We start from the raw sequence: 18780 nt of genomic DNA, 5'->3' as shown, positions 1-18780 counted from the left end.
GGATCTATTAAAATTTATTTGAACGCATTTGTGCTGGTTAAATTAATGATACAGCCATAGATTGAGTTACCTTATAATTAAATCAAATAATTGTAATAAAAAAGAACAAGAATATTTGACTGCAAAAAAAAAACAACCATAGCCAACACTGCTTAAAGGTGACATAGGTCTTTATGTTTTGTTTATTAAACAATGAGGAGAAAATCATTTTAGATGATGAAAAGATGCCACATCATCAGTGCTTCCGTCAAGGAGGGATAAAGGTTTCCCTTTAGAACATCTGGATCATGCACTCTCTGGATTTTCCAACACCAACCCATTTGACTAAAGAGAGACAAAGAAAAAGAGAGAAAGATTAGAAAAGTTGATCAAACCTTAGAAGTAATATCTATCCATATGGGTAAATGGCTATTTGTTAATACATAGTGCCACCTACTGGAATATATGCAGTTTCTGCATTACTATTTATTTTGATTTGGAGACCTTTAATTATCTGAATTCTTTTATATTAATTTGTGTGCTCTGCAAAGTAAAATTACAATATATAAGTTTGTCATTTTGTGTCAAACATACTAGGAACTCCAATGTGGTTCTCAATGAAGCGGATGTAGTTTTGTGCCTTGGCTGGGAGGTCGTTCCACTTCCTGGCTGCAGACGTGTCTGTCTTCCAACCAGGGAAGGTCTCATACTCAACCTCCACTTTGTGCAAAACGTCCATGTTTGCTATGGATTCAAAAAAATCAATGAATACCAATCTTAACTAAATGTTATCTGTCATCAAACACAGCAGATGAGTTTGTGGGTCTTATGGCTTTTTTTGTTGAATTACCTGGGAAATGGGGAATTCTTTTTCCATTGAGTTTGTAGGCGACGCCAACTTTAATTTCATCCAGCACATCCAGAATGTCCAGTTTTGTCAAAGCAATGCTGTTGGACAGGTAATATGCAATAGGGTTTAACATGTGCTGTTTATTATCATTATGACGTGATTTATGATTATATTATGGTGGAGAAAAAAAATGTATGCTTTAAGGGTAAATGTGCTTCAATATTCAAACACAACAACCATAAAACACCTGATGATTTGCTTAAACTGTTCTAGCCACTCACGCAGTGAAGCCATTAATCATATGAGCGTATCTGACAATGACAAGATCCAACCAGCCGCAACGCCGCTTCCTTCCTGTGGTTACACCCACCTCATGACCCCTCGTCTGCAGCAGCTCTCCTACTGCCTGTGGTAAACAGTGGAAAAAAGAAACAGCCCTACATGTGACTTTATTATTCATGAACTTGAATGATGTCAGGAATTTAATAATTCCACAGAAACCTATACATATGCAATCACTGCGCTAGTTATAAACACAGCTGAATACAATAAAACATTACTGGGGCTGGGGGGGATTGACTTTTAACATCTTGACCTATGTCCCTATGGTCAGCTCCCGTGACAAGTAATATAACTCTAGCTCACACAGTAAATATATCCTGAACCCGGACTCTGGTCCTAAATTTATCCCTGTGTGAATGTGAGACCTGAATAGGAGGTAAAGAGTGTTTGAGTCCGTCTCTCACAAAATTTGACAGCTGCACTCAGCCAGGGAACACCCATTCCAGCCCTGTTGCCTGTGTGTCAGCCACATGATCTCAAACAAACTGTACATGTCAAGTTCAACATTAGTGAGTTACATAACACGTCATGTGTCTGTTCTTCATAAAATATGAAGGCCAAGACAGCAAAGACGCGACAACCTCTACATGTCATAGTAATCTTAGTATTTTCCTTAAGTAACATCAATCTTTTACATTGAGTTGTTCTGTTGGGAAGGCTCCAATTCCCACTCGGGTAGTGTAGGCCTTTGATACACCAAACACATCACCAATATTCAGCGGAGGGATGCCAAGACCAGTGCATGCCCCGCCCACGGTGCAGTTTGATGATGTCACAAAAGGATATGTGCCTGAAGAGAAAAATTTAAAGGTCACTATAGCACCGACTCCTTCTCAGATCCATGAACAAAAACACATGCTTTTAAAAAAGCTAAAATCAAAATCCATTTTTTATCGCTGCTGACCGTACCAAAGTCAATGTCGAGGAGAGCCGCATTGGCCCCTTCTACCAAGATTTTCTTTGGAGATCCATGAAGAGCTTCATACATGTAATAAACCCCGTCTCTCACCATCGGCCGCAATCTCTCAGCGTATTCCTGCGCCCAACAGGGAAAACAGAAAGATGTATAGTTGATGGAGGTTATGACAATAATTCCTCACTGTTTCATCAATACCTACCTTGAGTTTTTTCAGTTGGTCCTCAACATCAACTGTCAAGGCTGGATACATGGATTGAAACTGGTGGACAAGGTTCTTGAATCTGAAAAGAAATCATGAATCATGTCACAACTGTACGTTATAGTATTGGTCTCGGTGTTTGGCATAGCCCCATGATCCCTACTTCATAGAGAAGTCCTTAAAGTCACCCAGGAGGTCACACACACGTAGGCCGGTGCGAGATGCTTTGCTGGAGTATGCAGGTCCAATCCCCTTTTTGGTTGTTCCAATGCTGTTATGATGAAACAAAAGCCAAAGTGAGTGATGTAAAAAAAAAAGAAAGAAAGAATGGAATTAAAGTAGAGGAATTTGTTCTGACTGTAGTGTACTGTGGCATAGTATCTTTTGGCAAAATGTTGGCAGGGCTGTCCTCCCCTATCCTTACTTCTTTCCTTCTTGTGCTTGTCTCTCAGTTTCCTGTAAGCCATCGACAACCTGGTGGAAATCAAACACTGCGGAGAGAAAGCAAACAAGGCCTCACGCGCTTAGGCTGTACTTATTTGAATGAAGTAAACCTCTATAAACAATTGCATATACTGTACATACCAAGGTGAGCTCTGTCTGAGACAATTAGTCTCTTCTCCCAGCCTTTCAGACCTGGTTAGAGAATAGAAATGACATCTAGTGTGAGTACACACTAACGTTAATTTACACTAGCGCATTATGTGTGAAGTTCATTCTTTCTTAAAATACCTTTCTTTTCATTTTTATCGCCTTCTTCAAACAGGCCGGGTAGATGTATAACCACTCCATTGCCTACAAGAGCAAGGAAGAGGAATATGTAGACTCAACTGCACTAATATTCTTCATCATGCTGTCTCAGTAAAGCTGAATATTAAAGCCATTACCGATGAGTGATATGCTTTTGGAGTTGATGATTCCACTGGGGAGAAGGTGGAAGTCGTACTCCTTGCCATCCACTACCACTGTGTGCCCTGCATTGTTGCCCCCCTATTAATCAAAACAGCGTTCATATTGTGATACTTTATACTGTCAATGTTTTGATGACGATATAATCAAATACAGTAAGACCTTAACATCCAAGACCGCCACAAAAGATTCAGCCACATACACATGTCTCATCTTATTTTCGTGAGACTATGATAAACCACCCTCTTCCCAATTCACAGAGCTTTTCCAGCACCTATTTTAATAGACTTGGCTGGTGCTGGTGGATTCACCACTCTGTTCCCCCCTGGCTAAGTCCTGGCCTTCTCACATATCAAGCCACCCTGAGAATGTGACCTCTCTCTAGCCCAGTGGGTGGGGCTCTCAAGCCTTCAGAACGCAGGGTGCTAGTCCTGTCAGTTGAGAGAACTCACACACAAACACACACACACACACACACACACACACACACACACACACACACACACACACACACACACACAGCAACCCAGTGCTGGAGTGACCTCTGATTTCTGTCTGGAGTTGTTCTTATTATGAATTCAATGCATCCTACATTCAATCTCTTTGTTATCAGCTGAATGAGTCAGTCAGAGCAACTTTACACTATGTTTAGAGGTGGGTACAATATTTAAAGAGAGAAATCAGGCTCAGAAGTTGTACTTGCACAAAATGATTAAGACATTTGGCATGTGTAAAATCATCCCATCATTCAAATCATTAAGTCCACCATTATTAAACTGCAGTACATACTCAAACAGGTTTTCCAGCTAACAATTTTGCTCAGCAAAATAACAATTTCCAGGAAGTCCCCACTTATTGGACTTATTCTGTTGGGTATTCCCCAGATCACAGAAGAACAAGCGTTTTCAACCTGAGCACCTGTTGCGCTTTAACAAACTGCCAGATACAGTAGTGACAGTTAATGGCATTCAGCACTAATTCAAGGACACGCCCCTGTGAATGCTCATCTGAAATCACGGATCAAAACATTTACCTGACATCTGCAGACAACGTCAGCGTCAGTCGCCAACAAATCGACAACTTTTCCTTTGCCCTCGTCTCCCCACTGCGCACCGAGCACCACCGTCGCTTTGTTCCCCGCGTCGTTGCGCGATCGTTTCTGCCCGGTAGCGGCGGGTTGATTCATATTTTTGTGGTCTTTTGCTGACCAGTTGAGCGACATGACGGTGGTGGCTTTAGTCTGCCCGTCTCAAGACTAAGCGGTCTCCAAGAGGGGCAATGCCATATCTGTAACTTCATAGCCGATGATGTCAGAGCCAGACGCACAGAAGTGCGTAGCTGTGCTTGGGCGACTTGTCTCCAAGGCTGTTTAAGCAAGGAGAAGAAGTCTTTACACAGCACTCACAGGGATGAATGAAGGTAGATTCACCAATTAAAAGCCCATTGTAACATCGCTATCGTACGCAGACTGCATAATAGAGCTTTTCTAATTGTTTGCCTCATTACCGCCATGTGTGTAAATGGGTTGACTGATTTAAAAAAAAAAAAACAGCTGAACAGTAAATTCACTTTTATTAAAATATATTTAACATTAAAAGTTACAATCCATTATATTTTGCCCTTATAGTATCCTCTTAAAGAGCATCTGGATAATATATGAAGAAATTAAGACATGATTTTCAAGCAAGTTAAAGAGTTAAATTAAATATCTTGCACCAACAGCATTGCGTCTTTTTTTACAGGTAAGCATATAGCAAAAACAGTCACTGTATATTACAACAATTGTACAAAACATAAGAAATATTCAACTTTTTTTGAGTAGTTTAGAATCCCAACCATTCATGTACACAAAAAAACTACAACTCACTCCTTTACATAAAGCGACACGTTGACATCCAAGCCTTAGATGCGTTCACCCTTCTTGGATTTAAGACTTCTGCATCCCTTTGAAGGAATCAATGCTCATGTAGTCTCACACAATTAATTATACTGTAGTCCTTCCAGTTCACAACTCCTGCGTGAAAATTAACATTTTCTTTTTCCTCTTGATATCCTTTTTCTGGAGTCACCTATGGAAACAAAGACTAAAATGAATTTATGGAATCAAAATATATCCACATAAAATACTTAAAGTATTTTTTATATTTCCATCAGGATAAAAAGGATTGGCTCAGAAGGCATTTGGGCAGAGACATTTATACAGGATTGTTTGGCTTACAAACATGACTACATCGGTTTTAAAATTTTAAAAGATTTTCTTTTAGTGGTGAAAAACATCTTTAATGCATCACATATAGCGTCCTTCATCAAAGTCAGATTAACAAAGCACATTTTACAGGAAGCACACAAGACTCTTAGTAGGTTAAACAGTCCCAGTTGCAGATTTGGGGAATGGACAAGAAAATATGGAAGAAGAGACACAAAAAGTGGCGGCTTTTCATGAAATAACTCACTTCACAATGACTCCACAAACTGCAAGGCTGCTTGAGATCACAAACTGTGATGGGAGATTAATTAACCACTTATTAAAGAGGATTATTTGCTGTAAATAAATGGTACTTTCAAGGTTAATTTTCCCCAGGTTTGACTGACATTAGAATCACCGCAAGACACATGTGCATTTGGTCAAATACTGTTAAGATTTGGGCCTGATAATAACTGAGTTGGAAAAGTGTTAAAGAGAGCACAAGTGTTAAAAGCTGGACAACAGATACAAATGAAAAATCCAGATTCCAGTTAGACCAACAAATGACACGTTATTTGGGACAAAGCTGCAATGGTGATTGAGTTCATTAGGATGATGTTTCTGCTTACAGTTTTCCATCCCATCGATTTAACCTACCTCACTGCAACACACAGCCGTTTTTATGTTTAGTGTGTCCTTTCCCACTGTTACCTTGTGTTTCAGAGAGTCAGAATGGAAAACAGAGCATTCAAACAAACTGTCCATAGCTTCAAATCCATATTAAATCTGCAAATCAAGTTCTGCACATTGCATCCATACTGTTTAATAAAATGTATGTTGTCATGCAAGAGTACTTACGAATACACACAAAAATACACCAAACATAAAATATAAAATGTTAAATACAGTAAAAACAAAAAATAAGGATTTCCACTTAAGAAACATCAAGAGACTAGCATTCCAAACGTGATCTTTATTTAAGTTAATGGATTGGTTACCTTGATTACTCTTCTTTTTGTTTCGTTTATAGAAGCTCTGCTTTTTCTTTGGTTCGGGTGATGGAGGCACTGCTCCAGACACTGATGGCAGATCTTCTGATTGCAGTCCATCTGGGACGTCGCACCCTTCGATGCCCTCACCGAGTGCGAGTGAAGTCACGGACGTTTTTACAATAATGCATTTCCTCTCTTCTCGACCCTCCTCTTGTCCTACAGTCTCTGCTAAGCGGTTTATTTTATTAGTAGTTTCACCTTTCCCATCTGCCATTATGCTGTCTGCACTACTCTGCGTCACTTTGTCTGCATCAGGTAAAGGACTTTCCTTTATCGGAACATTAACGCTAACATCCGCTGGCTCCTCAGCAGTCAGCTTCTCAGACACCAGGCTGGAAGTGCCATCTAACGCAGCCTCTAGCAGGTCAGAATCAGAGAGGGAAGATGGGCTGAGGGCGCTGGTTTCAGTTGAGTCCAATGAAAAGCCTTTTGTGGGGAGACATGGTTGGTGTTCCGCTATAAGCTGAGGTTGTGTTGAATCTCGGGGCGATACTGCAGGTTTCTGTGAGCGTTGCTCCTCCTGCAGCGACGCAGGTCTTTCCAGGGGTGTCTGCATTGTCATGGCTGGCTCTCCTGGGAGTGCATCGGGGGGTACAGCTGGTCGCTCTTGCATCCCACTCCGGGGTGCTGGCGGAGTGTCTTCTGATGGGCTGACGAAGCCGTTCATTTCGCTTGTGCTGGCCTTGTGACCCTCTGTCTGACGTTTGCTGGATGCGGATATGGCGGCTATTTCTACGGCTTTTTCGTCTACAGGCGTCACACTTGATCCTGAGGGGGAGAGTAGGTACCATTGAGACCAGTTTTAGCTTTGAAATGGGGTGATTTCTTTTTTTTTATAAATAGCGAGCAAAGCTGCATGAAAAGAAAACTGCTCAGCATGCAAACAAATGCTAATATAGCTCGACAAAGCAACTAAGTGACGGAGCTAGCTTAGCAAGGTGGCAGTGTTGTTTGAGCACAAATAAAATAGATAAAGCAGCAAGGCTGTGTTGTGGCTCGCAGTTAAGTGGCTCAGGAGCGGAGCGAGGAACTGCGGATGGAGGCCACAGTCTCTTGTCCTTACCAGATGGGCAGGTATCCCTACGCATTTCACTAGAAGGGAGGCTTGCCGAATCGCACCTTGGCCTGGTCTTTCTTAGGCTGAAACCTTTCCTGATATCCGCCAGGAGGTGGTCGATGATGCAGCCGTCATTTTGTGGTACGAAGCCTTTCTTGACTGTTAACAAAGAGGTTAAAAAAAAAAAAAAAAAACATTAAAACACATGCTATTCCAATGATTGTTTTGGTTAGGAATGTCAAGTACTCTGAAAGAAAGGAGGACTGTTCACAACTTACTGATTTTTCCATTCTCTCCTTTCTGTCTCTTGGACTCCTCCTCTGCCAGCTGCTTCTTCCTCTTCTCAGTCTTAGCTGCCTGCTCTCTCCTAGTTTTGTTTTCCTGTTACCGTGAAAGTAAGGATGACACAAACAAAAAAGTAACACACACACAGTGCCTTGATGAATAGTCCTCTGAAAGACCTGATGGTTCCGAAACACACACACACACACACACACACACACACACACACACACACACACACACACACACACACACACACACACACACACACACACACACACACACACACACACACACAACACACAAACACACACAACAAACACAAAAAAAAAAAAAAAACTTCAGTGCCTTGAGGAATAGTCCTCTGAAAGACCTGATGGTTCCGAAAAGTTCCTCAAGCGACAGCTGATTGGCATCTTCACATAGGTAGACAGCCAGCTCACTCTTCTTCTTCTCAAGTGCAGTGAACCGGTCACTTAAAGCTTGACATGCCTCCAGACTTTCCTGCCACAGAGAAAATGGAGAGGGGGCTTCCAAAACACTATTGAGTTATCACATTTTGGCTCCATTTGTAGGCAAAGCAGAGATTATCATCTTACCTCAAGAACTTTAGCATATTGCTCCTTTATCTCTTCGACAGAGTTGGAAACCTTCTTGGCCGTCTCATTCAGTCGTTTTAGTAAGGCAGTGGCCTCTGACTGAGCAGAGTCCAGATTAACTCTGGATGACAAAGTGTAAAACATCTTCTTATAAAAGATATCCACTAGGAACAAATTTAAAAAAAAAAAAAAAAAAAAAAAAAAGAATGTGAGCTAAATTAGAAATGAAAAGGTTTCTATACCCTGCTGCTTTTTCACAGATCTCTACATCATCTGGCAGGGTCAACAGCTCCGGGTGGTTGGCCTCTGCTTCCTTTGCAAAACAAGCCATGCAGTGGGTAATTAAAACGGGTTCAGAACAGAGGGAGAACAAATAGTTATGGCAGCTGTGTGCCACTTTGTGTACCTCTAGGATGTGATGAAGCAGCGTAATGCGGCTCTTGTTGGCCTTGGTCTCTGTAAGCTTGAGCAAAGAGCTGAGCTTGAACCCCTCTGCATTTCCTGTGTGACTTCCCTGGAAGTAGACTGAGGATTAAAAATGCAAGCTCTGTCTAAATGTCAGCTTAAAAGTAAAATATACATTAGATCGAAAAGGTTCTTACATAGTTGAGAAAATTGCCAACGTCAAGGATGAGCTTGCAGAAACTGGGCACGAGCGTGCTCTTTCTGAGAGCTGTGAGATTTGTTACATGGTGTTAAATTTGATTATATACACACAAGTTGAGAAAGAATGAAGACTGCATGCATGTGAATACAGTTTAAGGTCTAGGGTTTACTTACACTGGCAAGCCTCCTCCACCAGCTTGACTTTAGGTTTGAGCATATCCACCACTGATGAAGTCTCCTCACAGAGCAACATGCACTCAATCCTCAACTCATAACTAGGGAAACAAGCCAGAAAGTAAATAGTAGCAAAGTATGAGAATAGCAAGCACGCACATAATTAAAAAGTTAAAAAACATAACTGGTGCAAAAAAAAAAAAAAAAAAAAAAAACGTTACCATGGCACAGTGATAAGGGAGGTGTAGAAGCGGTCAACATTTGCCAACTTGTCTTTTTCTCCTTGGAAAGACTTCAAATTTTCAATCTATGTGAAAGCACAAGACAGTAACTCAGACATTTGCCATTATAAAGTGGGCCCTTGATAGGAGATATAAGTGCAAACAAGTCTCTAGGTAAAGCTGGAGAATTGTTAAAGAGTACAAACCTCATGCTTCTCTGGTAAGAGCTTAAGAAGCTGTTTTAGCACCTCTACATCAAACCTACTACGATCCCCATTCTGAATCATGGCTACAAAGTCCTCATTTGAGCTGGACAGAGAAAATGAAAAATATTGAGCTGGAAAATGGAACAAACTATATTTAAAAAATAAATAATGATAATAATAAAAAAAATAATGTGCAACATCTTACCATCTGAACTGCTTTAGGAATATGTTCAAATTCAAGTTTTTCTTTGGATCAATGAACGTAATCTATAGGACAAAGAGAGGCATATTGATTATTCAGCTTTGATAATCAGGTGCGTTTGTTCTGAGTGCTACAGCTTTGAGGAGCTGTGTCGAGTGTTGACCAAGCACACCTCTTTAGGCTCCTTCTTGACAGGAGCAGCTGCCCCCTTGTCCTTGTGCTCAGTCACCGGGAGACAGAACAGCTGCTCGATACTGCCGTAGTCTGGCTCCCGAGGATGAGGCGCTTTCTGAACTGATGACCACATGGAGTGACCATCTGTGTGCGCGCAGGAAAAGGAGGAACCTGTTATGAGCTCATGTCGCTCCATTTTGTATCAACATCCTATCATGGCTAAAATTCATTTGACAGTGATGTTCCCTCTCTCAAAAGTCAGGGGAATCCTCTGCCAACACCCACATTAAATAACACCCAAATTTGTAATAATTGTTCTGTTCATATCAATGTTCCATCCCCATCAACTTTTCTCTACACAGATGCCTTCTGCCAATGTCCTCACTCACATTTCCTATAATGTTCCATTTAAAAAACATACAAAATGGCCTGAAGGGGTTAATAATATCTTGACGGATGCAGGCAAAGAAGTGATTTAGCATATTCAAAGTCGGCTTGACACTCTTGAAATTAGATTCAGCCAGGGCTGCTGCCTTTGTCATGTAAATGACAAATTGTGGTTGAATTAATTTCAGCCTTCACAAGAATGTTTTATCCACTCACCAGTAACAGTGCGGAGTTTCTGCCAGTTGAGCTTTTTCATCCTCAGGGTGGGGCATCGGTTTGCCTTTGTGGGTGCAGCGCACCCCAAGGCCTGGCTACTCTGAGCCACTATCATGCCTGGGGGAGGGGGAGGTGGAGGTGGCATGCCAGGTAAGGGAGGTGGTAGTGGTGGTCCGCCACCCATTCCTGGTAGGGGTGGTGGTGGGGGTGGGGGTGGCATGCCTGGACCGCCAGGCAACGGTGGTGGTGGTGGTGGCATTCCAGGCAAGGGAGGAGGTGGAGGGGGTCCACCAAACCCTCCAGGTAGCGGTGGAGGAGGAGGAGGAGGAGGAGGTGGTGAGCACTGGTTAAAAGGTTGGTGCGGGGGACCTGTCATAGGGGGTAGAGGAGGTGGTGGTGGTGGTGGTGGAGGAGAGGCACAAATTGGCTTCAGAGAGGATGTTATGCTTTTCTCTTTCTCCTGATGTTCCAGGTCAGTCTGCACGGCCTTATCTACTTTCACGAGCTGCCCGTCCACCTCATGATGACCGTCACAGCTCTTGCCTTTGGAAAACATCAGCCGCTGCATTATCTTCTCACAGGACTCCATCTGAGCTGGAGCACAAATCCAAAAATAAATTTAAAAAAAACAAACACATACACACATGAATGAACCCCATTTGAAAATACTTCTCTCGCTAAAATAAAAGCTTTCAGCCACCCTGTCAACAGCTGTCTCCATTTCATGGCTGTGGTCGTTTTTTTCCTGGATAAGCACTCCACTTCACACATGAATCACTGAGGAAGCCATTAGCTAGCCATTAGCCTCTCCAGAGAGTTGACCTAAAGCAAATGTATTGCTGCTTCAGTGCTGACTCACAGTCCTGGGCTATCAGTATGGCTCGGTTAGTGATGGCCTCTAGAGCCAGCCAGATATCCGAACGGCCGGGCCCCAGCACCAGCAACGTCTGCAGGATGGACAGCAGCTGGAGAGACGCTGGAGAGCTGCTCACCTGCACATGCACAAATTAAGAGGGCTTGTCATGTTGTAAAAACTTTTCAAATCGGTTTCAAATCAGAAAGACAATAAGGAGGTATTTTCTTTACTGTAACCAGACATTGATTCATGATAATAAAAAGCATTCAGTCAGACAGTCCGGGCTCACCTTGTTAAAGAGCGTAGTGAAAACCTCGAGGTGATCGCTCATGTCAATGCCCCCATAGACCCGCAGCAGCTCCTCCTCATCTTCAGCCATCGTCTCTTCAAAAGTTTCACATTGAATGATCAAGTCTTCATCCTCCTGTTCCCTGCACACCACACACGTACACGTCACTGGTGGGGACATTTCATTGCACTTAAATGCCATTTTCAGTTCTTAAAAAGCAACGACAAGGGTTCCAATTACTGTCATTAATGGACACAAATAGCACCATCCATGATTATGGACTTTAAAATGACCCCAAACTTGAACTTCACTTGTTGCATAAAATCTGCTTTAGAGACTTAAGAAACTGACAAAATGAAATGTGAACAACAGAAGGCTCACCTTAACTTTGGCAGAATATCAAGTAACTGGAGCGCTGCAAGACAACAATAAAACACAGTTGGTTTTGTTTTGTTTAAGAATCTGTAGTTTTAGCTTCCAAATGTGTCACACATCTCTCCACAGTGGCATATGTTAGTTTTTGAAGGAAGTGGCAGGAAGTCCCAGGTGAGCAATCACACAAGAGGCGTGGCCAAACAAATGGCTGATTGGTCCAATGTGGTGGGTGGCAATTTTATTGAATTTATGATGGTTTATATAGCTGCAAATATGACATATTTGTCAAACTATCTTGACTGTGGTGATCGACAGGCAGCTTTGTAGCTCAGTGCTTATCACTGATGCCTCATAGGAAAAGCCTCCAGGGCTGGGACAGACTCCACAGGCCATAAGAAAGAACAATCCACTATAAATAAAAAGGATGGATAGTGACTTTTATTCAAATGGCCAACTTTCATCAAAATCTCATTAGGTCAGTGTGATTTAATTAATGTAAGAGTGATGACATTTTTCTTCTGAAACTTTTGATAGTCACTAGTTATGGTGTAAAATGCATGAATATACAATGTATACACTTAAGGTTTGCTTAGTTCTCAGGCGTTTGGTCAAAGTGAGAATGAGGCCATTAGACCTATTTTTAGACAGACCCAGTGACAGAGATATTTGTAATAGAGCTCCTGCTGATGGCCCGCTTTCCCATCTGCATTTACTTTCAGGGAGACCACAGTGTGACCTTATTTATGATGGGACTCTAGACTCCTGATTCATTGTTAAGTAGCAGCTGAATGGAGAACCAACCGATAAACTGCTTTCTCATCTTATCTCTCTGCCTGAGGTCATCTGTCCCGAAGATGAGGGCGTTGATGACACTGAGGAGTGTGACCATGTAAGGGACGTTATCTGTGGCCTGCAGCTCGTTCATGATCACACTGAAGCGATACTGCTGCGTCTTCACGCCCTGAAGGGGAAATCAAAGTCGGTTTGAGTCATCATCTTCATTGAGGAACATTGTGGTTTCACAGGGTTATGATGCCTGTGAATGCAACCCACCACTAGGGGGCAATGTTATGGTATGTATCATTCAGAGTGATGATGTAGTATCATGTGAGGTAAATACCGCAACAACTTAACTTTTCAAAAAAAAATACACAAATAGTTAGAAGTATGAATTCTACATTTTCATCTACTTGCCTTGTAGTGGTCCAGGGCATCCAGTGCCAGGCGATGACCGTCTGTAGAGAACATGCTGAGGGCAGCAAGTAGCTCAAACACCTGCATTTTCACCATGGTGTTGGAAGTGTCCAAAGCTGCGGAGAATCATGATCACACACATCAGTACAAGTCGAGCGCTCATATTTTCCATCAGTTTCTCTTAAAGCAAAACTCCCTATCTCTATTCTTTCCCCTTTGTGTGTAGACCCAAGCAGGATGCTTTATTTCAGCCACTTAACTTGAACTTTGCCCTCTGAAGATATTGCGTTGTACTGTATAATATAAATATAATGTGTTTTTTTGTGTTTTGTGTGTGTGTGTGTGTGTGTGTGTGTGTGTGTGTGTGTGTGTGTGTATGTGTGTGTGTCAGAGGTGGGGAAATCCAATATTCACAACTGGGAAGCAACCCCTAATGATTCACCTCCGTACATAAAGCTGGAACTGGAAAATTCAGCTCGGCACAGTGAGTCAAAGACTCTTATGTGAGTTAATTGAACAAAACACTGTTCCTTAAACATGGCTTTCTTTTGAAAGAACAGGCTAATTTAAATATCTAGATCAAATTGTTTAGTATACTTAAAGTATTTTCTGAAGCACCTGTGCCACTCTTTTCATGTGTGAGACAACTCTGGGACATAATCATACGAAACACTACATGGGGAAATGAGTGCAGCACATGGATGATTCTTCACAAAAATGAAGGGTGGCCAACCTTGGGAGAGCTTCCGAATGTATCCTTCATTGTCTATAATGAAGTGGATCCCTGCAGAGGAGTTCATGACTGCCCGGACACAGCTGACACAGGTGAGTTGCAGAAGGGCGTCGGCAATGCGAGAGCATCCCCGGCCCGAGAGCCGGTCCAGGGCCTCCAGGAGGAGATCCAACCCACTCAGCTCCAGGAACTGGACCATCCATGTCTGGTCGCTGCCCTCCAGGCGACGCCTTAGCCCGGAGTAGTTGACCACGGTGGGAACTTGGAGCAGTCTGATACACAGCTCTGGATCAGCACTCTCTAGGTTGGCCTCTGGCTGTGTATCTGAGTCCTGCGAGGAGCCCAGGCGTCCCCTGACTGCCGCCCACTTCTTCTTCCCATCTGACTTCCCCGACATGATGGCTGTGGAGGAGAGATGGGAATCATGTTCAGTTTTTTCAGTGTTAGTGTGTATATCTCAGAAAGAAAATTCTGCTTGTTTGGACTGCAGATGGCGTCTGTTTGCAACGATATCCAATGATTTTGCCCAGTATACAGTGTTTTCATTGCTATCCAGACAAGCAGGCCATTATTCATTATATTCATTATCAGAAAGGAAAGCAGAATAGGAAATGATAGCTCTGCACTTTTGTGGAAGAGTAAAAGATATGTCAGTCATCCAGTCACAGCTCTGCCAAACATTCCTATTTAATCCTGCTTGAAAGGGAAGAGACTCGTTGTCAGCTCTCTGCAAAGCCGGGTTCAATGTTGTCTGGACATGTGCGTATTGCAATTTACCATATAAATCCATGTATTTTTAAGCTCATTACTGGGATATAAACACTGGAAAACATGCACAATGCACACTTGTGAAAAACGAATACACAGAAGCAACTGTGCAGGAGAACCATTTCACAAACATCATACCAACATATCTGACATTGACATGATTACACACGTTGATTCCACAAGTGCCCTTTTCTGGCATAACTTAGCACAGTCCCCTCTTTTACCAAGCTGTTTAACAACCGAGCTTCTAAAAACTATCCACTGCTATGCATGTTACTAGTATAAACATGTCCCCACTCTGATAAACAGGATAAGGGTTCAGTCCAAAAAAAGGGGGAATTCTTCTCCAGAAGTCTAAAAATATTTTCTCTCTTTGCTGGAGTTGTGAAATTAGGTGGTTCAGCATAAAAGAACAAGCGTGAGTGGTTCTTTCTGTCTCCTGTTGTTGATTTCACACTTGGCAACGTAAGATACAGATGAGGCATTGAGTGATGAGCATGAACAAACACAATCCTTTGTTCAGTGCATTTGCCAGCCTGGAAGGAATTATAGCTTTTACAAGTCCTCTATTTTACCATCTATAGACAATGTAAGGCCCTGCTCAGAAATCTTGCTTTTTTCCGCTTCATTTTGGTTCTCGTGCTTTAGGAGCTCAGTAAACTAAACACAGTAAAAATCCAATTTTGGAAGTCTCTCTATTTCAAAAGGTAATTCGCAGAAGTAATGACCGTGAAAAATCTGACAAATTGTTTTACTATTCGCTCAACAGACTCAAGGTAAAATTAGGCTTTTTCTTTTCTCACATAATCTGGCAAAGCATTTGTCAGCTCTGACTGCGGCATTTTAGTCCTGCTGCCAGTGTGAGTGTGTTACCGTAGCAGCAAGCAGACAGACAATGGGGTTTTACAATAGGCCTTCTCAAATACTCTTCAAAGAGCTGTGTCAGCCACAAAATGGATGGAATGATCCCTGCCCCCCACAACCCCCTTTCAGGCTAATAAGAGTTGTGGCCAGAAAACCAGTTAAACACTTTCTTCAGGAGTACATTTGGCCTTCATGTACAGTGTGAGTAAGGAACAAAAGTTGCAAGTTGACATTTGTAATCTAGGGAAATTTTTCACAGTCGTGGACACTTGTGAAGCTACTGAGGAAGAATTGGTTCATGCCCTGCAAAGCCATACGTATGACTAAGACATTGTGAGAAAATAGTGTGCATACACTGGACTCTCCAGTTTAGACACTTCATACAGGAACTTTTCATAAGGAAGGAAAGGACTTTCCCAGGACAGGAAACTTGGCATGAGATAAACATGCGGGTGTGACAGCTCATGTTCCTCTTTTGAAATTGAAGTTTCATTTTATCCCAAGGTATTTTGTCCTTGTGGGTTACATGCCAAGCAGCTTCAAAGTTCAACTGTAATGGAAAAAAATAACATTTGCCCATTATTTCGTGCACTCCTCAAATACCTGCAACTTTCATTTCCAATCTTGTCTGCCAGATCTACCCACATTTACCACTAATAGCAGGCTGATTCACTGCAAACAGGACAAACCTACTCATCTGTCCTCTGGTTAAACCGCCCACGCAGCAGCCCACTGTTCCTGTACAGCATCGACACTTGTGAAAATGCAGAAACATCTCCACTGATTTATTTCATCTGAGACATATGCAAAGCTTGCATAATTAATGTTATCTTACTCTCTGCAAATCAGCACTAATAAACAGGTAAAGGGAATAAGTTAAATAGCATTTTTACTGTCGATCTTCTCATGTTGTTTCCACTGAAATACCAGATATAGTTAAGAGATAAAGGATGGGTTGGGTATTATTCAATTATGTTTTTTACAGTGGATTTCATGGTACAACAACACATATGATGCTTGGAGATGCCATAAAGTCTTAGTATTTGCAGAGCAATTAAAACAACATAGAACATCTGGTAACATTTAACTGATATCCTAACCTCCTTCTCTTCTACTCTGCTATTTAAGGGAGTGACCGACATGCCAAAGTCTACAAGCACATTTAGCAGTTGCAGTCATTTTTAGTTGTAGTTTTCTGTATTCCCAGACTGTCTGCGGATTCCTTCAGCCCTTGTCAGAGTGATATAACATCTGCATATTAACAAAACAGTGACAGCACATGTGTTCCAACACACAGACTTAAAACTGGAATCCTCAATTCAAGTGGATTTTGGCAACACAGGTTGTGTTTTTTTCCCCTCACCGCCGTCTTCCTCTTTATTCTGTCCGAGGCAAGGAGGTTTGAGGGAACAGTCTATTACCACCTCCAGGATGGATCCATAAGACTGTGACACTAGAATTGGCGATTTTGTCGTTATGCATTGGTCCATTATGATTAATAAATCGGATCTGAAATAGCGACATTATGAATGCAATATGTTTACTTTGCACTGCGATTTCCCCACATAACGTTACCAGGGGGCATGGCATAACGGGAAGTATAGCCTATACGCTACCGGACTGGTCACCTCACACTGTGGGCGAGTAAAAGACAACAGAAAAACAAAATGATAACGCTTATGATTAAGTACTTTCTCTACTAGACATGTCACATCTTAATGTCCTGTTGCATCGTTATTGATCACCTATTAAGCTGACTATGACACCTTACCTGATTTTATCCCATAAATATGAAGACACGTGAAGAACCGCGTCTTCTGGTGTGTTTCAGATGGGGGAGCGCTTTGCAGTCATCCCTTTTATTCTGCCAACAAATTAAACTTGGACCCCTTCAAATTTAGGCACAGTGTAGCACCTCAGACCCTGTATGGTATGCGGATGGTTCCAATCGATACGGCCCTCTCTAACTCACTTGCGATCTGACCGTGTCAAGACAGCAACATTACTGAGCTAAGACATCCGGTCAGAACTTTCAGAATAAAAGATAGCTTGTGCAGTATGCCGAAAGGATTCATTTATCAAGTAGCCTAGGCCTAAACACAACACAAATGAACAAAAAGCTATTATGAATGGAGTACAGAAAACGCTCCAACGAAGGTAGGCTATGTTAGATGTTAATATTCGCTTATTAGCCTATTCGCTTATTGGTCACATCGGCCTATGCCTTGCTAACAACTACTAGGGCGTTACTAGCAACAGTTAAACTGAAAATAACTGCTGCTGGAGGAATGACATAAATCAAAGTAGATATATCCAAATATGTTCCATTACACGTTCATACTCAAAGGGGTTTCTATGGTCAGCGTTTTATTTTCAAGGCAGTTTTGTCTGATTTCCGGCCTTAATGTTGCTTGCCGTTTTCTGGCTTGTAGCTGTTTGTGATGCTGAATGCAGCCAGTGGTTGTGGGCCCTCCTCCCACACTCCCCATCCCATCAGCTGGATCTGACCTCGGGCGACAGTCCCTGCTGGCGGAAAATTAACTTGGGTCCTTAATTCTCCGAGTCAGTCAAAATCTTTTTGACAGTATACACGATGCCTGTCACAGTGTTATCTGATAACTACAGACACAATGTCCAAACCATCAGGGCGCATGGGTCTGTATGATTGCCCTCAAAAGCCTTGTGGGGCGTTTAGAACATGCTCCCAATTTTTTAGTTAGACTTTAGACTTTTAGTTCTCTACAGTCTAGACTAATTCTCTTTCTTTTTTTCAGTGGATTTTCACATCTGGTCCTAATGATCAGAATCCAAGATCCAGACACAATCTGATTCTAAACACACCCAGGCTTCATCGTTCCTCTGTGATTCATCTACATGGCTTTAGGAGTTCGTTGATAGAAATAGGGGATGAGAGGGCATACAGCAACTTGTAGTATATACAGTACATGACAAACAGACTATGGTAATAATAATTCAGTCATTTCTTAAATATCTTGAATTTAAGAGTCAAAATGAGCCTAAATGTTACTGTGACTAAAAACACTTAAAGAACACACAAGGTAAGCAAGTTGAGATGAAGCAACAAATATAGCATGGCTATTGTGGCTTTTAATTAATTAGCTTTTTATAATTATTTTTATAT

At 41.9% G+C, this 18780-nt stretch overlaps 3 protein-coding genes across 5 annotated transcripts; all 3 read right to left on the bottom strand.

The window, feature by feature from the left end:
- Positions 1-149: 149 nt before the first annotated feature.
- On the bottom strand, positions 150-4493 carry adss1 (adenylosuccinate synthase 1). Its single transcript, XM_039786349.1, has 13 exons — positions 4232-4493; positions 3177-3279; positions 3022-3084; positions 2875-2925; positions 2714-2780; positions 2453-2560; positions 2290-2371; positions 2081-2207; positions 1807-1961; positions 1111-1235; positions 830-927; positions 574-723; positions 150-324 (listed from the first exon to the last, which is right to left on the bottom strand). The coding sequence occupies exons 1-13, from the start codon at positions 4418-4420 to the stop codon at positions 272-274; spliced, it is 1371 nt and encodes a 456-aa protein (XP_039642283.1). The 5' UTR covers positions 4421-4493; the 3' UTR covers positions 150-271.
- Positions 4494-6163: 1670 nt separating this feature from the next.
- Positions 6164-12227, bottom strand: LOC120549429 (inverted formin-2-like). 3 transcript variants are annotated; one of them, XM_039786347.1, is made up of 17 exons: positions 12086-12227; positions 11705-11871; positions 11419-11551; positions 10560-11153; positions 9955-10100; positions 9786-9847; positions 9581-9683; positions 9375-9460; positions 9154-9254; positions 8976-9046; positions 8780-8887; positions 8616-8686; positions 8374-8494; positions 8114-8278; positions 7771-7873; positions 7499-7651; positions 6164-7203 (listed from the first exon to the last, which is right to left on the bottom strand). In XM_039786347.1, exons 2-17 carry the CDS (start codon positions 11792-11794, stop codon positions 6224-6226), a joined length of 3087 nt encoding a protein of 1028 aa, XP_039642281.1. In that variant the 5' UTR covers positions 11795-11871; positions 12086-12227; the 3' UTR covers positions 6164-6223. The 3 variants fall into 3 exon arrangements, with proteins under 3 accessions (XP_039642281.1, XP_039642280.1, XP_039642282.1); XM_039786346.1 differs by having other exon boundaries at positions 11705-11846; positions 12086-12225; XM_039786348.1 differs by lacking the exons at positions 11419-11551; positions 11705-11871; positions 12086-12227 and adding an exon at positions 11260-11398.
- On the bottom strand, positions 12082-17625 carry inf2 (inverted formin 2). Its single transcript, XM_039786350.1, has 5 exons — positions 17410-17625; positions 14007-14408; positions 13274-13389; positions 12881-13040; positions 12082-12119 (listed from the first exon to the last, which is right to left on the bottom strand). Exons 2-5 carry the CDS (start codon positions 14401-14403, stop codon positions 12082-12084), a joined length of 711 nt encoding a protein of 236 aa, XP_039642284.1. The 5' UTR covers positions 14404-14408; positions 17410-17625.
- Positions 17626-18780: the final 1155 nt, after the last annotated feature.

The sequence above is a fragment of the Perca fluviatilis genome, chromosome 20, assembly GCF_010015445.1.
Source record: "Perca fluviatilis chromosome 20, GENO_Pfluv_1.0, whole genome shotgun sequence".
NCBI lineage: Eukaryota > Metazoa > Chordata > Actinopteri > Perciformes > Percidae > Perca > Perca fluviatilis.
The sequence above is the reverse complement of the archived record's forward strand: the minus strand, read 5'-3'. Positions and strand labels throughout refer to the sequence as shown.